The 23,647-nt window shown below is 42.9% G+C and overlaps 1 protein-coding gene across 6 annotated transcripts in view; it reads right to left on the bottom strand.

The window, feature by feature from the left end:
• Window positions 1-23,647, bottom strand: part of CACNB4 (calcium voltage-gated channel auxiliary subunit beta 4) — a 113,211-nt gene that overhangs the window by 11,314 nt on the left and 78,250 nt on the right. For all 6 annotated transcript variants that reach the window (XR_008577674.1, XR_008577675.1, XM_054830286.1 and 3 more), the window contains 8 exons: window positions 20,753-20,883; window positions 17,735-17,811; window positions 17,336-17,355; window positions 17,142-17,222; window positions 14,955-15,013; window positions 10,859-10,968; window positions 9,352-9,503; window positions 6,287-6,382 (listed from right to left, as the gene is read on the bottom strand). Coding sequence is in view for 4 of the 6 variants with exons in the window: in XM_054830286.1 (XP_054686261.1) it covers window positions 6,287-6,382; window positions 9,352-9,503; window positions 10,859-10,968; window positions 14,955-15,013; window positions 17,142-17,222; window positions 17,336-17,355; window positions 17,735-17,811; window positions 20,753-20,883 (726 nt within the window). In the remaining 2 variants the exon portion in view is untranslated. The remainder of the gene's footprint in view (window positions 1-6,286; window positions 6,383-9,351; window positions 9,504-10,858; window positions 10,969-14,954; window positions 15,014-17,141; window positions 17,223-17,335; window positions 17,356-17,734; window positions 17,812-20,752; window positions 20,884-23,647) is intronic.

Genomic DNA, 23,647 nt, shown 5'->3' with positions numbered 1-23,647 from the left:
CTTCTATGCTACCCAAGTTGTCAAGGGGACATTCAGCAGCTAATGCTTTTAGATTATCAGCATGACAAGTGCTGATCATACACTGCTGATATTAAGCCATCATAAACTGAGTTCCTCAAGAAAAAATACAAACCTATTTTCAGCAGTGAAATTTTGTACTTCAGCTTTAATCTCATGTCTTAGTGGAAAAAAACTATTGTGAAAATAGCACAGGAAATGAAAAATAAGTGCAGGTGTTGTTAAGAGTAACCAATACAAACCACAGCCTGCTTTTTCCTCTGCATGTATTTATAGATCTATCCAATATACATAGAGCTGATGTCTCTAGAATAAGATATAAAACTGCATGATGACTTTATAATCAATCTGGATCATGCACCTACCTTCTGCCCAAAAGTCTGTTCCAGAACTTACTTTAACACTAAAGCCATGTTATTTATTTTTTAGTCTCTCTTATCAGCATGGCAGAGAAATGTTTCCACCTCTGCAAAGCAAATACAGAGTTTTCTTCTTCCACCACCAGTGCTAATAAGAATACTCCTCACACCACATCCTTGGGCAAATTCAGTGCTTATTGCTGCTTGCTTTGCTCCTCTATTTATCTATACCCTTTATACCCTCCTTTGCTATTTAAACACGTTGATAAATTATGTATTCCATTATATCACTCACACCATCATTTGTGGAAGAAATTAGTAACTCAAACATAGTTAAGTTAGGAAATGTTAGAATGGGGTTTGCTTACATATTCCCTGCTTTGGAAAATCTTGAAATTAAAATATTACACTTGGAAGATAATAGAATAGGTGTTTTCTTACATAAAGAGTGTGTATTGTCATCTGGTCTCAGACTGGTAGGCAGTTTTCCTGCGCTGCTTGTTTTTTGCACAGCTGGCCACTGAGTTGAGGGCAGCTTGGGCTGTACAAAACTCGGTTTTGCAGGTTGCAAGGTAATTCTGTCTCAAGGCATATTGTCAGCTGCCTGGGGTTGTAGCAGCAAGCGGGTCGATGAACTCTTCCAACAGCCTCCAACCTCCTCCTGCCCAGCTAGGGAACTGCTTCTCACATTTCTTTTGAAGCTGGATCGGTTGATTCAGGGAGCTCACAGAACGCCGTGTTGGCACAAGTGAGCGTGCTGCAAGGTGGAGGTCAGAGGCAAAGAGCACAGAGGGGAAGGGCACCACTGCTGCCTGTGGCTTCCTTTCCCAATGCAGGAACGGCTCGGGCACTTCTAAGAAACACACAGAACTGAGTTCTGTGACGGTATGTAGCTCCGTGTGGTATTTGGACAGTGATCTCAACTTAAATTGAAATTAGGGAAGAAGAACTTTGAACAGTTGGAGTAGAACTGTCACCTTTTGAACAGTGAAGTGTAAAATAACACTCGGACTGGTAATGGTGAGCCTCCCAGGCTGTCATTCCAGGACCACCTGGAAAAGCTGCAAAACTGGCAAGATCCTGATTCCAGGGCGCTCTGGTGTTTTACAAGGAAAATAAATTGCAGAGAAAGAACTTAAGTTTTTTTTCTTGCAATTAACAGTTCTGTTCATAGCTAAACTGTACTTGTTCTATGTATTTGGGAGGAAAGATCTTTTAAGGAGATCCTTGTTTGTAAGGGTCATGGAGTAAAGCAACTTCTTCCTGGTTTTCCTTACAATCCATTTTATTCACCGCAACATTTTCTTACAACATACGTAAAATAGTTATCATATGAGCATTTCTGTATACTAGTATTTCTAAGTGATATACATTAAAGCAGTGGTCTTTCCTGAAGAGAAGGTAAAATTAGTTGCCACTGTGCTATTCCCTTCGGTTTAGTGTATAAGCACTGTGAAATATTCTAGGTGCATCACCCCACGTTAGCACCACAAAATGAAACGGTCGTGACCACAAGAGGCAGGAATGCTGGGGAGAGGCAGCGCGAGAGGGACTGAGCCCCAGGCGCGGCCCGGAGTTGGTGGGGTAAGGGCAACCCCAGATTCCATCGTACTCCCAGTCAGGGAAGGTGGCTCAGGCTCCAGGGGAAGGACGCCCAGACAGAACTGCAAGGATGGCGGTGTACCTGAGGAGGAACCTGAACCTCTGCTGTACTGCTGACTTAATTATACCAACGCATTTTAGGTCTGCTAGAGTATAATTTCTGGTATTTCTTGGGTTATGTGAAATAGACCAGAGGGATGCGTACTCTCTCTTAGCATTGGCATGAATCCAAAAGTTAAAATCATAATGAACTGAACATGGCTAGCGTATTTAAAGCTATATGATTAACGCAGTTCATGTTTCTTTGAGCCATATAATGTTCCTACTTAACGGAGTCACGCAGTGATAGGCATGCTTAGCACTGGCTTGAGCAGCATCAGTGAAAGATTAGCAAGGAATTAATAATGAAAGCCATTCTTGAACTTAAGTATGCCAAAAAAGACAGCTATTTTTAAAATGTCTAGACACAGAGCACCATCTGATTACTTAAGGCTGACTCCCAGCAAAAGAAAAAAAGTGAGGTTTTATGGTTTTCAAGTATCTTCACTTTAAACAAATATTCTTGCAGGAATCTGAGCTGCAAAACAGATGAAGCAGGTCACAGTACAGAAGACAGACAGCTATACTTTTGGTCTTAGCAGTATACTTAATTAAATCATGGATCAAGTTGGTTCTTTAACTGAAACGTAACCTAATCTAAACGATCACAAGCAAAAACGCACGCTTACTACCAGAAGCGAACACAAAGAAAGACCTGTTGGCTTCAACATGACTATGCTTAATATTAAAATAATGAAGGTCTTTGTTCCAATTTCATAGCAATTTCATTGCTGGAAGACCCTACCAGACAATTTGAACCCTGGTTTTAAAAGCTACTGGTTAATTACAGAAAATAACCATTCTGAATGGCACATAGGATTCTGAATTGCCAACCTCCAGCGCTACTGCCAGGGGCTGTCCGTGAGACTGCAGGGGTAATGCTGGCCAGGCAGCGGGTCTAGTTCCGGAATGTCACCTTGGGCGCTGGGGATAGTTCAACTATATATCTGCCCTGCGTGGGTATTCTGTCTTGAACACAAAATATCTAAGCCTTTTATTTTGTTCAGGACAGACTAGATTCTGCCCTCACCAACCAACCAGAATGTCCCAGTGGGGGCTGGAGGCCAGACTGGCATCTACCTTCGAGCGCTCTAAGTCAGGAATAACTTCTCCTGAAATCAAACAGTGCAAAACTGATCTGAAGGCTGTTGCGCAAGTCAGCGTGGAAGGCGGACTCAGAGCAGGTACCGTTACATGTCTGAAATCTGGATACTCTGAAATTTGGAAACATTCTTCTTATCCAGGTGGGGTCTCACGTTGTTGGCTCAGGCAACAAAATATGATTGCAGAATTGGGTGTTAAGGCAGAGTTTACTAGATCCCAGGGACGGACAATGTAAATGCCACGATGCAACAAACAGGCTACGGCACACATCCTGCTGCTGCACGCTGTGTATTTTGATCAACACAACTACCTGCCTCACTTCAACTGATGGGAGCAAACCCAAGTGGAATAAGAGGAAATCACTGTATAAAAGAGCAAACAAGGCTGTGAAACATGCACAGGCTTCTCTGTGCAGGTGGAAAAATAAATACACCTTTCAAAATGTGAAGAACGTGCAGCAGATTGTTCTGTGTGTAAGCTCAGTGACAGCTCGGTGTAAATACCACAAGCCGTATTCAAACAGGTGCAGGTGCAACTCCATTTAACGTGGCTCACACCCAGGAAGAGTTGGGAAGGTGTATGCTTCTATAGAAATTCCTTTGTACTACAGAAAAGTTACAATTTTGTTTTTGTTAATAGGACCTGAACGGCACACAGGAATTCTCCATCATCATTTTAAGAGGTAACAATTCAGCAGAAAATTACATGCGAGAAATATAATAAAGCTAAGCTCTCCAGAAGAACTTGAGATGGCTCAAAGTGGAAAATAAGGATGAGAGCATGAGCAAAGCAATCTACAGTTCCGGTAACCAGAAGTTTACAGAGTGACACTGCCTTCAGGAGAGGGCAGGAACAGATCTTTGCAGTAACCCAACCACCTGGGTGTACAGGCCGTCGCCATCTACCACTTTTGGCAGCTGGACATCACAAGTGGTGCTGATGGGGCAGGAGGGACAGTGGGAGGGTGGCTGCTAAATCCATACCGGCCAGGGAAACAGCGAGCTGTCTGGGGCAGTGCGGGCACTGCAAAAAGCGTATTCGACTGCAGAAATCGAGATATACCTCCCACATACACACACTGCCACCAGGACTTTTCTCGATTATTTAAATTCCTGCGCTACATCAGGCAAAGGTGGAATTTGAATCAGATCTCCTCCATTCTGGACACGTTCTTAAACCCTTCCGCTTTTACATAAGGAGGACAGAAATTTCAGTCAAACCTATCACCTTTTTTCTTTGCTTTCTAACATTCCAGTGTGAATCTAGCCTGAACATACAACAAAACATTGCAAAACCTGCCAAAATTCAACATTTGACAGATCCACATGAATTATTCCTCACTGAAACTACTGAGCAAATGCAACCTGAAATTGCTAGCAGTGTCAGTCAGCTTGAGATGGTATTTTTCAAAAAGCCGGTCCATGCATGTGGAATTACCCCACTCTCTGGATAAGCCAAGGCAGAATTATTGGGCACAGCTGAGGCCAGAGATGGGCTCGACTCTTCCAGGCAGGAGGAGGAGGCAACGCTGCTGAGGCCAGGCAGGTGCTGTGGTGCAGCAGAGGCTGGCAGTCTCTACACACTGGTGAGCAGTTAGGTGAGGTCCATCTCACAGCAGGAACTAACCTAAAAGGTCAACCGGTGAGCAAGAAGGGAGAGGAGAAAGCTCTCTCCAGGTCTCCCTTTCTGCTGGATGGAGTGCCACCATTCCCACCAAGAGCGGCTCTGGGATGTCTGAGGGGCATGAGAGCACTGGCCTAAAGGAGATGTGGTTTAGCCTCAATTCCTACCAAGGGGACAGTTAGAAAGCAACATCTTTAGGAGTGTACTTTAGGAGTGCCCGGAAATGCCTGAATTATCTTTTTATGGTCAGTGGAGACAAGAGAGGAGGAGGCTGTGAAGTCTGGTATCTTAAGAAGCATACAAAACCAAGTTAAGTTTCATGGAAATAAATCCTAGTAGAGCATTTCTCCAGAACAAAAGTTGAGCTTTGTTACTTTCATTTGAATCAAGAATAAAAGCCATCTGAGATGAAGGCAATCTCTTTAAGGTCTACATAACACAAGGCAAAGTTTTATAGAAGCATTATCTGACCATTAGAGTCAGGCATTCATTCTGCTGGTCTCAACTCCCAAATTTGTTCCTAGATCGTTCCAAGACATTTCTTTTGTCAGCAGTTTGCCTATTTTAAGTCAGAGAGTATGATCATGGAAACCTTCCCAGTGTCTGTTCTCAATTTCTCTGAATTAATCTGATCTCTCCTCCCAGTCCCTTGGCATGTGAAAGATGGGCAATACAGCAAGAAATAGTCCAGACTGTCTGACCATTCCCCTGGTACGAACAGCAGTCTCTGCACCACCAGATGTGTTACACACAGCTATGACACTGTAAAAGCACGTCCTCATCCAAGTTTGTTTCCACTGAGTGCCCTTCTCTGTCGCAGAAACCAGGCGTGGCTTTCAAAAATAAAAGCAAGTTGGAGCGGTCCTGTCCAAACACCTGCCTGCCTAATCAGCTCTCCGGGACCTCTGCTCCTTACGCGGCAGGTTATTCAGAGTGAGTAATCAGTGTCTTTGATAAACTAGTGGGTGAGCAGCAACTGTGCTGTGATGAGGTAACTGGACTGGCTTGCCAGTGTTGCTGTGTCAGGAGGCTCGGGGATCACATGCACGCAGATCCAAGACTTGCACCGTACAGACGGTGGGTTTGGACTCACTGCACAGCTGAAGGGAAGTCCTCTGCAGCCTCCTCTCAAACCAGGAGTCTCAGACTTTGGCCCTTTGGCACCTTAAGGTAGCTGTGCTCCACAAATGATGTAATTTGCTAATGTGCTAGTAGACCAGTTTTACCATCCACATCATTTTTGACCTGTCACGTTACCAAAGATCATAATAAACCCAGCACAGGAGATAATCAAGATGAAAGTATCAAACAACTTGTTTCTTAGCAATAAAAGCTGATCGAGGTTTGCAATTGCAGGGCTGTCTGAATCACCACAAAGTGAAGTGATAATGTATGAACTCAGCTATAATCAAGGACCAACACAGCAGAAATCTTTAAAACTCCACGTATCACAAGTTCTTTAGCCTTTCTTCTGTACTTACGGGTGGGCATTGTGCAAGTTTATCAGCTGCCACCAACTGAACATTCAAGTGTTTACTTTGTGACTTTCCTCTAGATTTAATCAGTCGCTGCAAAACCTGACAGAGGAAAAAAGGAAAATGTGAATTTAAGAATTGCGTATCTCCATAAAGCTCAGACTGACATCCCATTAGAGGATTACCAAGTTCAGAAGTTCTCTATAATGTTTAATAAAATGGATAAAATATTGTCCTTCAATATAAGCACAAATCTTTCCGATAACCTCCCTGAAAGCTGTGCACATTTCCCTCTGCGTCATGTTTGATCCCTTGCAAATATTTCAAATGCCATGCGAATGGTGATTTTGCTTTTTTGTACTTGAAGTAATAGGTTATTTTTGACAAATATAGTCTTCTAGAGGATCATGAAAATTATATATATACACACAGAATTATACTGGACTGACTGCAGTACAACAGTAGCAGCATGTTATGTAGGAATAACGCAGTAACATATCTGTTCTGAAGTGCATTTTGGGTACAGAAGGTATTTTACACACACAGTTCATATTACTTCTCTTTTTTTCCTTCCACTGTGTTCAATACTAGAACTTAAGGGGTGGAAAAGTTAGGAATTGTAAATTATTTCTCTGTAAAGTTTCAAAGAAAATTACAGTGTGTTTGTTAATTTGGAAGGACCTCTAGAGGTCTCTGTGCCAACCCCTTGCTCAAAGTAAGGCCAGCTGGGTCAAATTGCTCCAGTCCTCCTCCTAAGTTTTGAACGTTTCCAGGGAGATCCCATCACCTGTCTGGGCCAGGACTGACCCATCTTTCTTCATACAGCCCAACGTGCAGCTGATTCTCTGATGCAAGGGTGCACTGCTTACTTCTGTCCAACCTGTTGTCCGCCAGGACCCCCAGGCCCCTGGCTGCAGAGCTGCTGCCCAGCCAGACGGCCCCAGGCTGGCGTGGGGCAGGTGGCTGCTCCAGCCCAGGGCGCAGGACTTGGTATTTGCCTTTGCTGAACTCCAAGAGGTTCCTGACGGCTCGTTTCTCTGCCTGCCAAGGTCCCTGTAAATGACAGCCCTGCCCTCTGGCACATTAACCTGCCCCAGAATTAGGTGCTACCCACAGCCTTGCACCCTATCTCATCCCCCAGGTCATTAACAAAGATGTTGAACTGTACTGGCCCCACTGCAGATCCCTGAGTGACACCACTGGGAACCAGCTGCCAGCTGGACTTTGTACCTCTGACTAGCACCCTGTCCAACCTTCCATCTCTCCTACAGTCACACTTACCCAGACCACACCTCACCAATTTGCCTAATGGAATACTACAGGGGACCACACCAAAGCTTTGCTGAAGTAAAGGCTAACAACAGCCACTCTTCTTCCTTTGTCCGCTGGGGTCATAACCTCATGACAAAAGGCAGCCAGGTTGGTCACGCATGATTTGCCCTTGGTAAATCCCAGCTGGCTGCTCCCAATCCCCTTCTTGTCCTCCATGTGGCTGGAAACAGCTTCCCAGAGGATTTGCTCCCTAATTTGCCACGGACTGAGGTGAGACCGACTGGTCTGTAGCTTCCCAGATCCTCCGTCCTACCTTTCTTGAGGATGGATGTGACATTTGCCTTTTCCCAATTATCAGGAACCTTCCTAGATCACTATGAACTTTAAAAGGTAACAGAGAGCAGCCTTGCAATGGCGTAAGACTGCTCCTTCAGCACCTTCAGCTGAATCCCCTCTGGTCCCTTGAGCTTGCCTATGCCCAGTTAGTGAGGTGGTCCCAAATCAACCTTTGCTACTGTGGGTCCCTGCCACACACTGCAGCGTGCCCACACTCCTTAGCTTCCCTTCTGCTCGCCATGCCCTTACACAAGCCCTTTTTGTTACCCGTAAGATCTCTTGCTAGTGCTAGCTCCAACTGAACTCTGGATTTCCTAACTTCCCCCCCAGGATGTATTCCTCCTGGATGCCTGACCCTTTTTGTGTTTGAGTTCAGGCAGCCATTTCCTGTTCATCCAAACTGCTCTCCTGCCCAGCTCCATGTAGGAACAGATCATTCTTGTGCTCAGAGGAAGCTGTTCATGAAGATCACACAGCCCTCCTGAGCTTCTTTGTTATCCAAGACAGCCTTTTATGGGATCCTGCTAAACAGGTCCCTGCACGAGTCAGTTCTAGAGTCTAGGTCTGTAATTCTGTTATTTGCACTGCTCACTTCTCTCAGGATCTTAAATTCCATCATCTCACAGTTGCTGCAGCCAAGGCTGTCCTGGACCTTCACAACTCTGTGCAGTTCTTCCTTCCCCGCCCCGGGAGCATGTCCAGCAGAACCTTCCCATCATGTGCTGGTGCCCTGCACCAAGAACTGGCACATGGCTCTCTGCAGACATCTTGGGTGTGCTTTGGTGCTGGGCAGCATCCCACCATCGCTGTGCTGACTCCACGAGACCCAGAGGCTCTGTCGTGACTTCAGGCCCCCTTCTGCACTAACAGCCACGGTCGCTGCAGGGTCTGTGCTGCGCTCCTGAGCAACAGCGACATTCATGGCCCGTGGCGGGAGCTGGCCAGCAGCCTGGCTGCACTGGTCCAGACCCAGCTGCGGATGGCGTATCAACACGCCCAGGTGGAAGCCACAGACAAAAGCAGACAGGCTTTGTTTGTGATCAACAAGCAACCATCATTAACTGCCTGGGAAGCTGGCAAAGGGCTGGGTGTCTTCTCTGAAGCTCAGCCTGAGGTTAGGACTTGCAGAGGAACAACCAGAACTACAGCTGCATTGGGGCACGGGGGCTGCAAAGGGACCAACTGCCAAGGGGAACGGAGAGCTACGGAAAGAATTTGCCCCTCAGGAATCTTTTCGTCTACTGAAACGTGGGTGCCTCATCTAAGGCTCAGCGTAAGGCTAGGTTAAAGTTTAGGGCAGAAAAAAGAAATTGCATCAGACATCCCCTTGTCAAGCCCTTGATCTAAAAATTTCACTTTTTTTCTCTTCATCTCACCCCTAATTTCTCCAGGTGCAGATACCACACTGCTCACCCCCACGCTGCCCTCTCAAAGGCACAGATTTTAAGGGTGAGATACGTTACCTTTGGAGAAGACACTTTAACATGGACAATAATTGGTGCTAAAGATGTCTTGATAAGTTGTGCAGGGTGATTGATTGTGTCTGCATCTAGGACAACCAGTTGTAAGGACCTTGCCAGCTCAAAGATTCTTTCGATTTCACTCTGTACTTCAGCTAGTAAAGGAAAACAGAACAGGTGAAAGCCATTCAACACCAGCATTACTTAGACAAAAATATCACCACTCATTTATTTTCATGGACTGTATGCATTCAGTATATGAACTCCTTATGTTAATTAATGTAACTTCCATAAAATAACCTATTACTCAAGGCAATTTTAAAAATAAATACTACCTTGGAGATAATTCTGTTGCCTGAAAATACATACATATTATGTTAATTTATAATATCCACGTAGTTAAACATTGGGTACAATTATATGCATGTTTCTATTAACTCAAAATAGACTTAAGCATATTTTCTAAATCTGCTAAATAGCTTAGGAGTCATAAGATTTTTTATTTCAGACAGCAAGTGATGTATTGATATTTCTTAAAACTTTTTTGTTCTTAGATTGCAATTCTGATTTAACTTAAACAAGAGTCTGTATGAAAAGCAGAACTGTGACCTAATTCTATAACCACAAAAATTTGTTTATGATAAATAATTGATGGGATATCATTTAAGACAACACTAATGGCAATGTTCACACCAAAGCACTTTTGTCTGAAGAAAAAGGAGAAATTTATTTCCATCTAAATTGTATTTCTGATATTCACTGTTCTGATCCTTCTTAATCATGAGCATGCACGTGATGAATTTTAAATAGATAAGCTTAGTGCAAAGTGAAACCTGTAAGTTATACCACCAAAGTACAGAGCTGTATGTGGGCTTCTTCCTGAGAAGACTGAAAGCCACTACATACAAATTCCCACTCTTGTGAAAGAAATAACAATTCACCAGGCCAGTGTAACTCAGCAGTCTGACACTGCAAGGAGAGAGTGGGAAGACCCAGACCCCAGTCTCTGCTCTCATGGCTGGACAGGAAAATCAAGCTGTAGTAGTTCAGCATAAAATACAAACCCAGTCCCAGGGTCAGGAACAAGAACGTGTTTCCTTCTTGGCCGGGCAAGGTGAAACTCTCCAGCACCTGGTGGTGTGGAATGAGAAGCACAGGGCTGAGAAGAGGGAGCTGTGACGCCAACTCACCTTGGGAGGAGACACCACTGAACCTGTATTCTGACTGCAGGCCCCTAACTCATCTTTTGCAAATAATAGCTATACTACTGCTTGCTGTAGCCCAGGTAATTGCTGACTGCGAGGCTAACACAGTATGTTGTGCTCTGTTGCTGCTCCTCAGTCAGGCAAAATTTGTCTCCCATTGGAGTATGTGAAATTCAGAATTATACATTACAATGCTGCAGAGACATTTAAAATTGCAGAACTGACGATGTCTTGAAGGCTGAAATCCTGTCGCTTTCCTCCAGTACGTAACCATGTTCAGAATTACATCTGTGCCAATGTCTTACCTAAACTGGATCTTGTATTTGACCGCTCAATTATTGCCCTCTTGCTCGGATTATTTAGAACAGACCTCTTAGCAAGAGAAATGTCAGCTGTCACTCTAGTTATTGATATCCTATGAGTAAGAACACAGGACAGAAGAAAAACACAGTAGTCAAATTTTCAGTGCACTGTGCATGATTTACAGCTACATTCCATTCCAAAGTGCAAATACAATAAAATATCACTCAGACATGTTTTATAGCTGAGTAATGTCATCATTAAAGATCAACTAAAGAGAAATGCTGCATAACTAAAGTATTTTCTATTCCCTACACTACTGCAGACTCTGGCATATAGTTTCTGCTATTCTACTTTATTAGGTAACTTTTGTCCTCCCCAAGTCATCTCCTACACAAATTTACACAGTACCGTAAATACTCCAAGTTTTGTGAGTCTTAGGACATATGGAACAACACAGTCATAACAGTAACAGCACTTATCTTCCAGATAGTTAAACCATTGATTAAACCTGACACTGCTGAGAGGTAAGGAAGGGCCGTGTTTGGACATCTGAGTGGACCACGTCACTGGTAGCTGAGTGCCTGTCCCTGAGCAGAGCTGCTCGCTTTGGGAGACTGGTCCTCCAACATGCACTCTCCTTTCCAGCCAGGGAGCTGTGCCAATGGGCTAAGTGACTTGGCTCACGCTTGAACAGGAGAAAAGCAAGTTGAGCCACAGCTGTCTGTATGGCTGGAGCCTCCTCTGTAACTTAAGGAAGGTGATTTTTGTACCTGGTCTGTCAGTGAGCTGACAAGAGACAAAAGGTTGTAAAAAAAAAAAAAGACCACGCAATCACTTCACATAAAATCCACTTAGGAGGACTGCGATGAGCCAAAGAGCCATGAATAATGAAAAGAAAGCGAGCTGGAAATGATTAGCAGCTGTTTCATAGAATGTAAGATTTATGCAGCTCTAAGTGAAATTATCAGATGGAGGGTTAAAAAGAAGTGCAAGTATTTTTCTACATAATACAAAAATAAATTTATTGCCAGAAACTACAGTAGAGACCAAAAGTATAAATGAGTTTAAAAAAGAAATGGGATAAATTAATGGATCGTGAGTCCAGAGGTGATGATAAAACACCGTGGTCCAGATCGCACCTCTCACTCAGGGAGCCCCTAGATCTCTGCTGGAATCAGAGACATGCATCAGAGGAAGGACCACAAATGCTCACCTACTGTGCCAGATATAAGAAGTGTTTCATTCTTCCTGAGTAAGAAGTAATCCTAAGCATCACTGTTGCTGAAGGATGTTAAGAAAAAGATGTGCCTTTGCTATGTTTTGTTTACATGGTGTATAGAGTCAGGCTTGGTCTATGCAACAGTGGTTAAACACAATGCATTTAGAAAATGATGATTTAGAGCCTTTGCAGCAGCCATTCCCTGAATGCCTTGTGCCAGCCAAGCTTTAGCAGCTTCCTTTCAGCAGGCCTGCACAACACAGCCCTCCGGCCAGAGGCTTTAGTTCACTGGCCAGAAGAGCATCTTGCAGTTACAAAAGAAGGAGCTGACAGAAGCCAAATGGATTAAGAGGTAGAGAAGAAGTCCCGCTAGTTCAAGTCTTACTGAAGTCTTTTGAAAAGCTCCTCCTTGGACAGTCATTTCCTTTCTTGGTAATGTGGACCTGCCACAAAATTGCAGAAGGGATGAAAAGAAAGGAAAAGAAAAGGGGGGGAGGAGAAAGACTGCAAAGCCATGAAAGTTGGCACGAGGACCAAGAAGCAGCTGAGGTGCCTGAAAAGGAATTCAATTCATTTTTCTGAAGTTACTCAGAGCTAAAGGCAATTGTATCAGCTTGCTTGTGGCATTTCATTTTTTCAGTGCTAAAAATTCCATACTTCTACCTGATCTAGTTGTCAATACTGCTAATAATGGCAAGAGGATTTAAAAAAAAAACCAAAAAAAACCCCAACAAAACACCCACCTCACCCCTGGCAGAATCTCTCCCTTTTGCCCCTCTGTGCAGACCAAGGGCACGGTGGGGGAAAAGACAGAAGAGCAAGGCAAGGAGCAGCCCTGCCTCCCATCAGATTAAGCCCCCTAAATGGGTGCATCTAAGTGTGTTTTACATTTTCTTCTCTGTATTTAGGCACTGCTGATCTTCCTGGATCTGGCCTCTGCTGATTACATTCTCATAGAGGCTATAAAAATATACCTCATAAAGGATATATTCATAGCAATCACATCGTGGCAACTGGAGATGACTTATCACTTCCCGTTGCCATGGTTTCCTACCGAAAACAATGACTCTCAGTTACCACCGGCATATGCAGAGCTGACAGACACATGCCAACAGCTGGAAGAGAACATACGCTGCAGTTCTGTACCTACACCTCATGCAAAGGGGCACCGGAGCTCATGCGATGAGCTGCAGTGGAACCAGAGCACTCACACTGCTCAGGAGTGGGGAGAGGAGGCACTGATGGGATGCATGAACAGCTCAGAAAAATGACAAATTTAACTGCAGGCTGCCACGTACAGTGCTTCATCTGTCAGGTTTTAAATCAATCACTATGTTTGTAGAATCTGCTAAAATCACTTGAGCTGGGCAATTAAAAATAGAGGAGGAGATGAGCTATTCTGCACAGAAGTTGATCATTAAATGCTTTAAGTCGTTCATGGGTTAGTTCAGCATCGTCATCTCCTCACTGCACCCCAAAGGTACCTTGACCATAAATCCTACTCCACCTCTTCTAAACAACAGACACTATTATTTCCACTGTCCTAGTGCCAATGTTTTAGGTATTTTCAAACCTTACTGTTATGGACTAGCTAGCACAGTGTAAGCTCCTTTTCATGGTTAGAATAGACTGAACAAACTAGGAGGAAGGAAGGGCAGAACATCCCAAAGATGTAGCAGACACCTACAACTACTGAAGAGCTCCAGAGGAAAGGAAGAGATGCCACGGACCAAGCCTATGTTCCTAGCAAAGAAATCCAAATGAGCCTTCTCACAGCTCATCAGGAAATACTCTCTGCAGTCCAGCTGAACAAGACGAACCCTCCTTACAATTTCTGAAGTTCTGACACAGTTTTTTCTATATTTTAGTTCTCAGCATTTCCTTCTTCAAACTGCCCTTTTAAGTATTTTTGACTACTGAGAATATTTAAGAGCTGATTTTTCTTAGGTGTTGGTCTGAAGCACCATTACTGCATCCTGTTGAAATCTGCTGTTTCTGATACTTATTTCAGGGCTAGGGTGTGATTAGTTTTATTTAGAGAACACCCTGCTGTAAAGGAGCCTGGAGCTTCACAAAAGGTGCTGGACTGAACCTAACTTCAAAATAAAATCAAGAGGCACTTATTACTCGGGGTCTGCACGCTTCAGTGGCTGGCTGAGCTGGTCCAGCAGTACACACTTTTGTATCCAATGGTTAAAAAATTTTGGTATCCCCAAAGGATTGTGAATAAACCTGTACTTTTACATGCAATCAGTCATGCTTTCCAAACTTTTTCACCCACAAAAGGAACTGGACAGCTCTTTGAGGGGGAAAACAAACAAACAAACAAACAATCCGCTCAGTTCAATTCATCCAACATGCAGTCAGCTCAGGCTGCACAGCAGCGGCTCGGGAGCTCTGAAGGGACGACGGCCAGCAGCGAGCCAGGAGCTGGGCTCTGCTGAAAGGACTGTTCACTGGGTGGCCCCGTTCCCTCCAATTCCCGGCTGAGCAAGGGGCACAGCCTGCTTCCCAGGGCAACATTAAAAACCTGAGCTTGGTAATGCCATCTTTAAAGATTTTGACACTTTCCATGTGCCCCAGTCAACTTTCATCTAGATTTCTCCTGTAACTTCAGCCTGGTAAGATATCGAGGCAGAATTATTCTATTAAATTCAAGAAATCCTACTACAGACATAGCAGATATGAAGATACATGCATTTCTAGTCATACGCTAGATGTGTGCCATCCCACAGCTGGCTGCATTTCAGTGTTGATACAAAGCCGGTAAATCAGTTTCAAACATGCATCAATCTTCTTGCATTAAAAAAAAAAAAAAATCACTAAAATGTTAGTAACACATGGGGAAAAAAAAGCAAGAAAAGGACAGTATTTCTCACCTCCCATCAAACCTGTGCTTCAGGAAGTCAAAGAGAGCTTTCTGCATCATGTCTGTCACCTTTGCAGAGGTGAGGAAGATTGAACAGGGAAGATTGACAGGGAGAAAAAGAAGTCAAAAGTAAGAAAAGAGGTAAGTAGAAGGTAAGGATACTGCCAACAATCAATACCTTTTATAGGTAACAATCATTTAATTTTCATGCTCTTGGCAGCACGCTTTGTAATAAATACTTGCAAGTTTTCTGACTCAGTCTCCAAAATGCAGAACGGAGGATGTGAGAACTGTCACTCTGCTCTTGTCTTGACGTGCACTGAGGCTTCAGAGCGCACCTCACCACCTTCCGCAGCAATACTATTCCCAACAGGCTTCAGAACGTCGGAAGCGTATGGGACTATGCAGGTTGAATAGATCATTTGGTTTTGTCCTACAGTAACATTATTAGAACTGGCTTAAAACTTCAGATATAGGATTTTTTGTGTTGGATGACTGTTTGAATAGAACAACTATTTTCAGAGAGGCCTACAAACAGAAAATAAATGTTTCTGTCGCTGTACAAAGGAAAGAACTGAGAGAAGCTCAGCCTCAACAGCTGTCATCTACTTTATTGAGTGAGCTCCTTGTCCTTTTGAGGACAACTCAGGCTGACACCTATTATATGCCAGTCTAGACAGCGACTTAATCAAAGCCCCCAGGCCTCTGGCAGTTTATTTCTCCTAGGTTGTCTTTCAAAACGGTTCTTACAGAATTTAGTCAGAAAAAAAAAACCACAGTCAAAAGAATTTTCCCATGTAGGTTGCAAAGTACAATCAATGAGTTTGTTATGTAGACCATTATTTCTAACTGGAATTAATATTGTTACCATTTATATATCTTTATATGTTCAGGATGTCACGTTTAGTATTATTTTCATAAACAAAGGTGGGGTGGCATATTTAGAGGTATGTATTAACAAAAAGCCTCTATCCTCTCCGAACTTGATAGTCCCTAGGCAAATTCATCTGTGGTGCAGCACCATGAAAGTCAATGGATGAAATTTACCCCGTCAAGAAACGTCACCATAGAATGAAAAGGCAGAGAGTAGAACATGAAGTACCTACTTCCTGCTTTGCTCAACTACATTTTCAATCATTCTTACAAAAAAACCCACAATGCAAGAACACTGCATTATGCTAATAATGGTACCATCTTGTAATCTTCCAAAAAGAACCATTCCAATATGTTTAATAATATCCTATAAAATACTAACAACATTAAGCTAAATGAAGTGATTTTATGTTCATGTTCATTTAGTTCCTAATTCAGCAAAAGACTTAACAGATGGTTAAGTTCACCAAAATGCCCTGCTAAAAGCCTATGCTCGTTTAGCACGTGTTAAATGCTCATTTGAATCTGCAGCAGTCTTGAAAAATGGGTGTCCTGCTTATCTGTGCATGTTGTCATACCTACTCCCACCTTGAACACAGGCAAATAATTTAGAAGTGTTAAAGGTTTCTTTACCTATCTATTTCAATATACTAATAATCTTAAAAAAAAATAAACGTCAAGAAAACATACTGAAATAATAATCATCGGTTCCCAAATTCAGTTTCAGGAGCTGGAGAACAAAACTGAATATGCTGCAGTAGTCCAGCTACTTCATTTGCCAACACAGAGTTTCATGGGAAGATGTAAAGTTTTTATAAGTGAAAAAAGGAGAACAATGGGGAAGCTTCTTCAAAATTTTTGCTAATCAAGTTTGAAGCAAGCTAGTTTGACTAAAATTTTACACATATACAGAAGTCTAGCTAGTTAATTTGACTGCTCCAACTTCTTCTTGTAGCAGACACAATTCTCTTTTTCCTACTTGATTTAATCAAGAATAACTGTACTGAAAATCAGGGATGTGCACTGTGTTTGAAGCAGTAAAACGGGAAAGAGAGTGCCAGTGTACTTATGTTACCTACCCTTCAGCTGAGACATCACAAGTAACAGATGCTCTTGCAAGGCAGAAAACAATTCCGCTGGTACCTCACCCAAACGGTGCAAACCACTAACTATGCTCTTAGTTCTTGTATTACATTTTTGACAATTATTTAAGCTAAGACCACTTTATCATGAAACAGTTGCACTGGATCACACACGCTGAATATACTAAGGAAGATTATAGACACAAAAATACTAACTGATTGTAAATACCAGGAATACACACCTCATAGCCTTTCAGTGATGGACCCACCAAGACAACAGGTCTCATTGAAGGAACTACATCATATGGGGGAACATGTTCTGTCTAGAAGAAAAAACAACCCTTCAGATCATTAACCAAAGAAGATCCATATGAAAATCCTGGGAATTATGTATTAGAATTAAATAAAAGAAAATGGAAACAAAAGTACTACTTACCACTTTTTGTTTCTGTTTTGCTAAAAGACCAAATGAGAACTTGGTTATAAAAAACCACACACTGTGTATAACAACCACAACACTTGCAAACAAAAATCCCTTTATCAATGCACTTTCAATTTCTCTCAGTGCACCTCCCTTTTGGTCAGCCCTGCTTAAACTGATCACTCATTCCATTCTGGGGCAGCTGCCACTTTTCCCGAGATTTTTTCCCAGTCCCTTAGCAGCTACTGCATGTCTACATATAGATGTCTTTCTCCACCTCCACACGCAAGCACTTTTCTGTAAAATACCTTGATAAGTCAGCAAAGGGGGGGGAACCCGCATTTTTCATATATGGTTTTTAAAATAGAAGTATTAGAAATAGCAAGAGGTTCCTTAAATAAAATTCTGTCTTACCCGTGGAAGTGGGTGTGGCTCGAAATGTGCCAGAAACCATTTCTCCAAGACTTGAAGAAGAATTTCCACTCGATTTCCTACAGTATCAGAAAGAGCCCCATTAACACCAAGTGCCCAGAGATATAAACGTGTCAGGTTTTAGGCAGCAGCTGTGAGAAACTGCCCCATAAAGGAGAGTCTTCACCCACATTCATGCTGCAAGAAAGCTGCAGTAAGACGTGAAGAGTAACAGGCAGGGACACAGGGAATCCAAAGCTCCTGTAATTAAGTAGACCTCCACGTCTGGAAGAGCTGCGTACGGACTACAAGGAGAGAGCGGGCTCCAGTACAGACTGAGCAAGGCTTTTCTGTGATCTGCCCGTAGGCCGGGAAACACAGCAGCTCTGGTCATAGAAATCTGCTAAACTCGGCACACAGCCCAGCTCTGCATGAGATCCCCCACCCAGCACTCCTCTGTCTTGCTGGGTCTCTCTACCAGCACACATGGCTAGCCAAACACATCTCTCGGGATGGCTGGGATCTTAACTGGTGGTTTAAATAGTTTTTGGTGTGTAGCACCAGTGGTTTAAGTAGCTCCTTCTTCCATTCACTGTACCTGCCTGCTTCCAGGCAGGCAGCTCTGCCCTTGCGCGATGCACCCAGCACAACTGCTTGTGATCCACAGCAGACTGGGACAGGAAACTGGTTTGGGGAGGGGAAGAAGTTGAGGTGAATCAGCTCTGATTCAGCTCATTGCACAAGCAGCTGAGGAGGAGATGGGAGGAGGGAAGGAAAGCAGAGAACTGTTGAAGCAATCCGATTACTGCAGGTGACATATTCCCATGGTACAATCCATGTCTTTAGCACAGTATTTAGTATTTCTCATTGCATACACACTGACCAGCAAGAGGATATGAGTCCCAATTTGTCCCGGCTTTCTTGCCATATACTCTCCAGAGCAGGGACCGTTCACTCCTGGACTTGGCAAATCCTTTGCGAACATATACTGGACTCTAGAAACCCTCTTTAATAGATGACTTTTCACTGCCTTACTGAGACAAAACTAGAATTCTTCTTCATCACACAGAGCCTTAGTATCACAGCTAGTCTCAGCTTTTAAAGAAATCTTAAGGTACAGATCCTATATGGCTACATCTAACAAAGGTGCTCAAAAATAAACTATTTTATCATACAAATCCAGGAGTGTTAGTATAGACTACTTCAAATCTTAATAGATATCCTTTACAGTATTTCCCCTGTCTCCTTCATACTTCATTTTATTCCTACTCTTCTCCATAGGAGAGATTAGACAAAATCTTTGCAAGAATTGGTGATTTGGTGGAGTCGTGCCCTTTCACACAAGCAGAGCATTTTTTTAATACGCTGTATCTGAAACAGTATCCCAAAAACTCTGTTAGTATCCATCTCTCTGAATTAGATAATCTTTTTTCTGTATAGTGAGATACACTGGCTTCCTCTGAAGCCATTTCAAAAATTATAAAAGCAATTTGGAAAAAGCACTGTTAATGCTGTTCAATCATTCTAAAAACTTTTTCCCAGATGGTTTATACTTGAAATGATTCCTGACCTTGATTAACTATATTAGTATGCCAATTCCCTGACAGTACTATACAGGCTAAATTATGCTCCTCTTACTGCTATCTATTAGGTCCAGATTCAATTGGCTCACGTCTCTTACTCTGCAGTACTAAAGGTTTTGTTCTCCTTGTTATCTGTGTGAACATTTAAATTTCATTTTCAATTAGTGGCAATAATACACTAGTAGTAATTAAAAAAAAAAAAGTAAAAAGTGTATTGTGTATTCAGCCAAGAGAAGACAGACTTCAGTGTCTGAACTGAGATTATGAGAAAACTGTTTTACTTCCTAGACCTGCGACCAAGTTGATATTTTTCAGGGACTTGCAATCTCCAGCTCTAGCAGCATGGAGACGCAGAATGGTGTCCTGGTTTTAGCTGAGAGGGTTGATTTTCTTCATAGTAGCTAGTGTGAGGATATGTTTTGGATTTGTGCTGGAGACAGTGTTGATAATATAGAGATGTTTTTGTTCTATGGACTTATTGTTGAGCAGTGTTTACACAGGGCCAAGGCCTTTTCTGCTTCTTGCACTGCCCTGCCAGCGGGATGGCTGGGAGTGCACAAGAAGTTGGGAGGAGACAGACAGGACAGGTGACCCAAACTGACCAAAGGGATATTCCATACCATATGACGTCATGCTCAGTTTATAAGGAGCTTGGGGGGAAGAGAAGGGGGGGGCGGCGGCGTTCGGAGTGATGGCGTTTGTCTTCCCAAGTAACCGTTACGCGTGACAGGGCCCTGCTTCCCTGGAGATGGCTGAACACCTGCCTGCCCATGGGGAGTGGTGAATGAATTCCTTGCTTTGCTTTGCTTGTGCGCGCGGCTTTTGCTTTACCTATTAAAATGTCTTTATCTCAACCCACGAGTTTTCTCACTTTAACTTTTCCAATTCTCTCCCCCATCCCGATGGGGGGGGGGGAGCGAGTGAGCGGCTGCGTGGTGCTTAGCTGCCGGCTGGGGTAAAACCACGACAAATGGTCAGGCTGGAGGATGAAGAATAAAGGACATTGAACAACAAAGCTCATCTCTATAAAGTTTGAAAAGTCTGGTTTTGGCCAAAATGGAGAGAAAGAAAAAAAGAAAGGAAAAACCCCACAACCTTAAGAACATAACAGTTAGGAAAAAAATCCAGCAGCCTTTGAGCAACAAGTTGACTTAAACCCATGGGGACTTAAAACTCTCTAGCCCTTCGGAAATTTCTGTTGCTACCACTTCTACTGTACAACTGATCTTTCCGAAAGTCAATGCACATTTTTTTTCTTGCTTCTCATCGTCAATATCTAACACGTCTATTCTCTGCAAATATGTATTTTCATTTGGAATCCCAAATCAAATACTCATCCAAATGCACTGCAATAAAAAAAGAATCAAGTGACCTTTGAAAATATTGTCCGGTGTCAGAAACGATTTTAAATTATTTTAAAAGGTTACAGCATTCTTACCCTCCATGGAAACGCCCTCTCTTCTGCTCCTGTTGAATGCGGATATTCTCCAGTCTAAGCGGGCTTGGAATAAAGCCAATTTCACAGCCCTCCTTCACCAGCCTTCCTATCCACCAGTCATTATTATATTTCTAGAACACAGAAAGGTTATTGGCTTCAGTTCAGAGTGCTCCATGTCCAAAACCCCCTTATTTTGTTATCCACAATCCTTGACTCCATACTGGTCAACAACACCAGACTCTCACACTGAAGTCTGAAAGCCGGACAATTTGTGTGAATTTAAGTGAAGTTAGAAGGTGCTAGGCAGTATTTGCAAGGTTGATGTCGTCTCTGCAGCTGGAGAATTGAAAGCGGCGTTATCTGTGGCAGTACTGGCTTATCTCTTAACTGCCCCAACACATCCTGCTGTGATTTCTCCTCTGATGTCACCAAGTAAGGTGCTGAGTGTGATGGTGATTTAATGAGCCAAACCACTTTCTGGTGAACCGAGGCCACCAAGCTACCTCACAGCAGCCATGTGAAGCAGTCAAACATAAAAATAACATCCTCAGATCACCATCGAAACCATCGTTATTGGTTCCTTGTAAAATTTAATGGTCTACACCGAAGATCACCACCGCTGCTGACACCACCATTTTTCCTTCCTCCTTTCCAGGTACTTGTACAGATGTTATTAACATGTTATCCCTTTGCAAAAGCCTTGTGTGGTGGAATGGCTCTACGAACACCATTCTAGAAACCGAAATAAAGACAGACCAACTTACCCAAGACAACACAGAAAACTTATCAACTCCAGCAATGAACTAAACCTGTACCTGGTTACTGCTAGGGTGGAGCTCTAACCAAAGCTGTGACACCTCTCTACAAATAAGGCCTTTATAGTGCCACTGCCTAGAAGTAGCCAAACTCTTTGGAGGCATACACTTTTAAACTGATGACAGTTGAAGAAAAATTCACCTTCAGGAAGAAACTTTAATATATACCTGAATGTATAAAATTTAATTTTGTCATTAACCTTTAGTAACATAGATTTTTCTGCATTATTGAAAGTCTGGCCTAACTTTAATGATGGAGAGATGAAAAGTGATATCCTAGTGGATATCATAGCAGAAAAGGATTTGGTGTAGCTGGCTACCAGCAGAGCTTTTGAAGAAAAATATCTAAAACCTTATACTCTGCTATGCTTCATTAGGTACTTCGGTGTTCAAACGAAACATTACTTTTCACAACAGACCTTCAAGTAATTAAAACCAGCACAAGTGTACCAATTCTATTTGCGAGCCTTGAGGAAAAAGTTATCACAGAAACCTCCTCTTAAAAATGATCAGTTCTCTTGGCTCCATATTCTGAATTCTGAAGTTCCTGCAGAAACACATGAATACCATGTCCTAGTTGTCGAAGATACAACAGTGCCTAACTGAAGTCTCTGAAACTTACAGAGCCTCAACATCTTTGAAAAATAAATTAGCCTTTTTATTACCCATACATACACACAAACATTAGCATATACAGCTAAGGGAAATGCAATCCTTATGCCCTTATCTTGAAAACCTGTCCTCTTCATATAGCTGTTATTTATGCAAGAGGTTCCATTATTTTATCATTTCAACTTTTTAAGTATCTATTCTTCATGCTGTTATGACCCTGATTCAGACAATGTCAGTAAGCAAAGCTTATAAATACCTTGCTTCTGCTTCAGTTGGCAGAACTATTTACATTCTTTAAAACAGACAGATACCTTAGGATCTAGCATTCTGCTGTGGTAAAGCAGTGAAATCAATCAATGGATTTGAACCAGTGTAAAACCTGAGTCCCATGAGCATTACCCATTCTATTTTGCTTCTAAATGTACGGCTTGAACATAGGAATCTTTCTTCCATTAGCAGGTCACGGACCTCTGAGTGATGCCTCTAGACATGAGATCAGAATCAGCGTTATGCTGAGAATATCTGAACAATACAAATGATAACGATGCAGCAAGGAACACAGGGCTATTTGCATTAGGTCATTACCTCCCATATGTTATTCTCCGCATTCAGCATGTGGGAGGACTACAGTTCATTCCTATTGGTTGCCATGCCCATGAGTTCTTCTGCATTGTCAGTAATTGTTGCCACTTCATCTTTTAAGTAAGCACATAATGTATAGTCTTGTAGGAGACGGATGAGACATACAGGACACATTCTCAATATAGCAACTCATCAGTTACTGCTGATGTTTCATCCTGTCAGCAGCCTGACCTTACTTCTTACCTAGTTTGGCGTTATTCTGAAATCTGGAACCATGCTTGTTCTAGTCCAAGCAAGCCTGCCAGATCACTGAAAAACAAATTCTGCAAAGTCTTCTTCCATCCAGCTACAGACTCCAGCATGGGGAACCATTCCCGGAATCCTACTGGGTTACAGCCACAGCTTCAGGCAAGCTGAAGGCTTCAGCCTTAGCAAAGAAACTATGCTAAACCCTTAGCAGAGCTGACAGACACCAGTAAGCCTGACAGCTGACAGTTCAGTGGCAATGCGATCCTGGCCATTTAGATCTTGGAAGAAAACTCACAGAATGCCAAAACGTGGACTTGGGACACTTCTCTCGAAAAATGTACAGGGCAGCACGACAGGAGCTTAGCATGTTAAATTCAACCACTGGTCTGACAATAAAGGTAGCCACATCCTGGGAAAGCCACGATCAAATACTTGTTTTAATGGTGATGCACAGAGTTACCTGAATGGTTACACAGGACAGCGTACACTAGAAAGGCAGTATGTCAGGTAGGGTACACTTCTGGCGTGGATGGGAAAACGTCGGGGAAGGTAGCTGAGAAAGTGATCAGAGTGCTGTCTGCATACAACTCTGAGCGCTAGCAAAGGACCTTTTCCTGATGAGAAGCTGGGTTAGAAG

The sequence above is a fragment of the Grus americana genome, chromosome 6 (genome assembly GCF_028858705.1).
Source record: "Grus americana isolate bGruAme1 chromosome 6, bGruAme1.mat, whole genome shotgun sequence".
In the NCBI taxonomy this organism is placed as follows: Eukaryota; Metazoa; Chordata; class Aves; order Gruiformes; family Gruidae; genus Grus; species Grus americana.
This window is presented reverse-complemented; position numbering and strand designations above follow the sequence as displayed.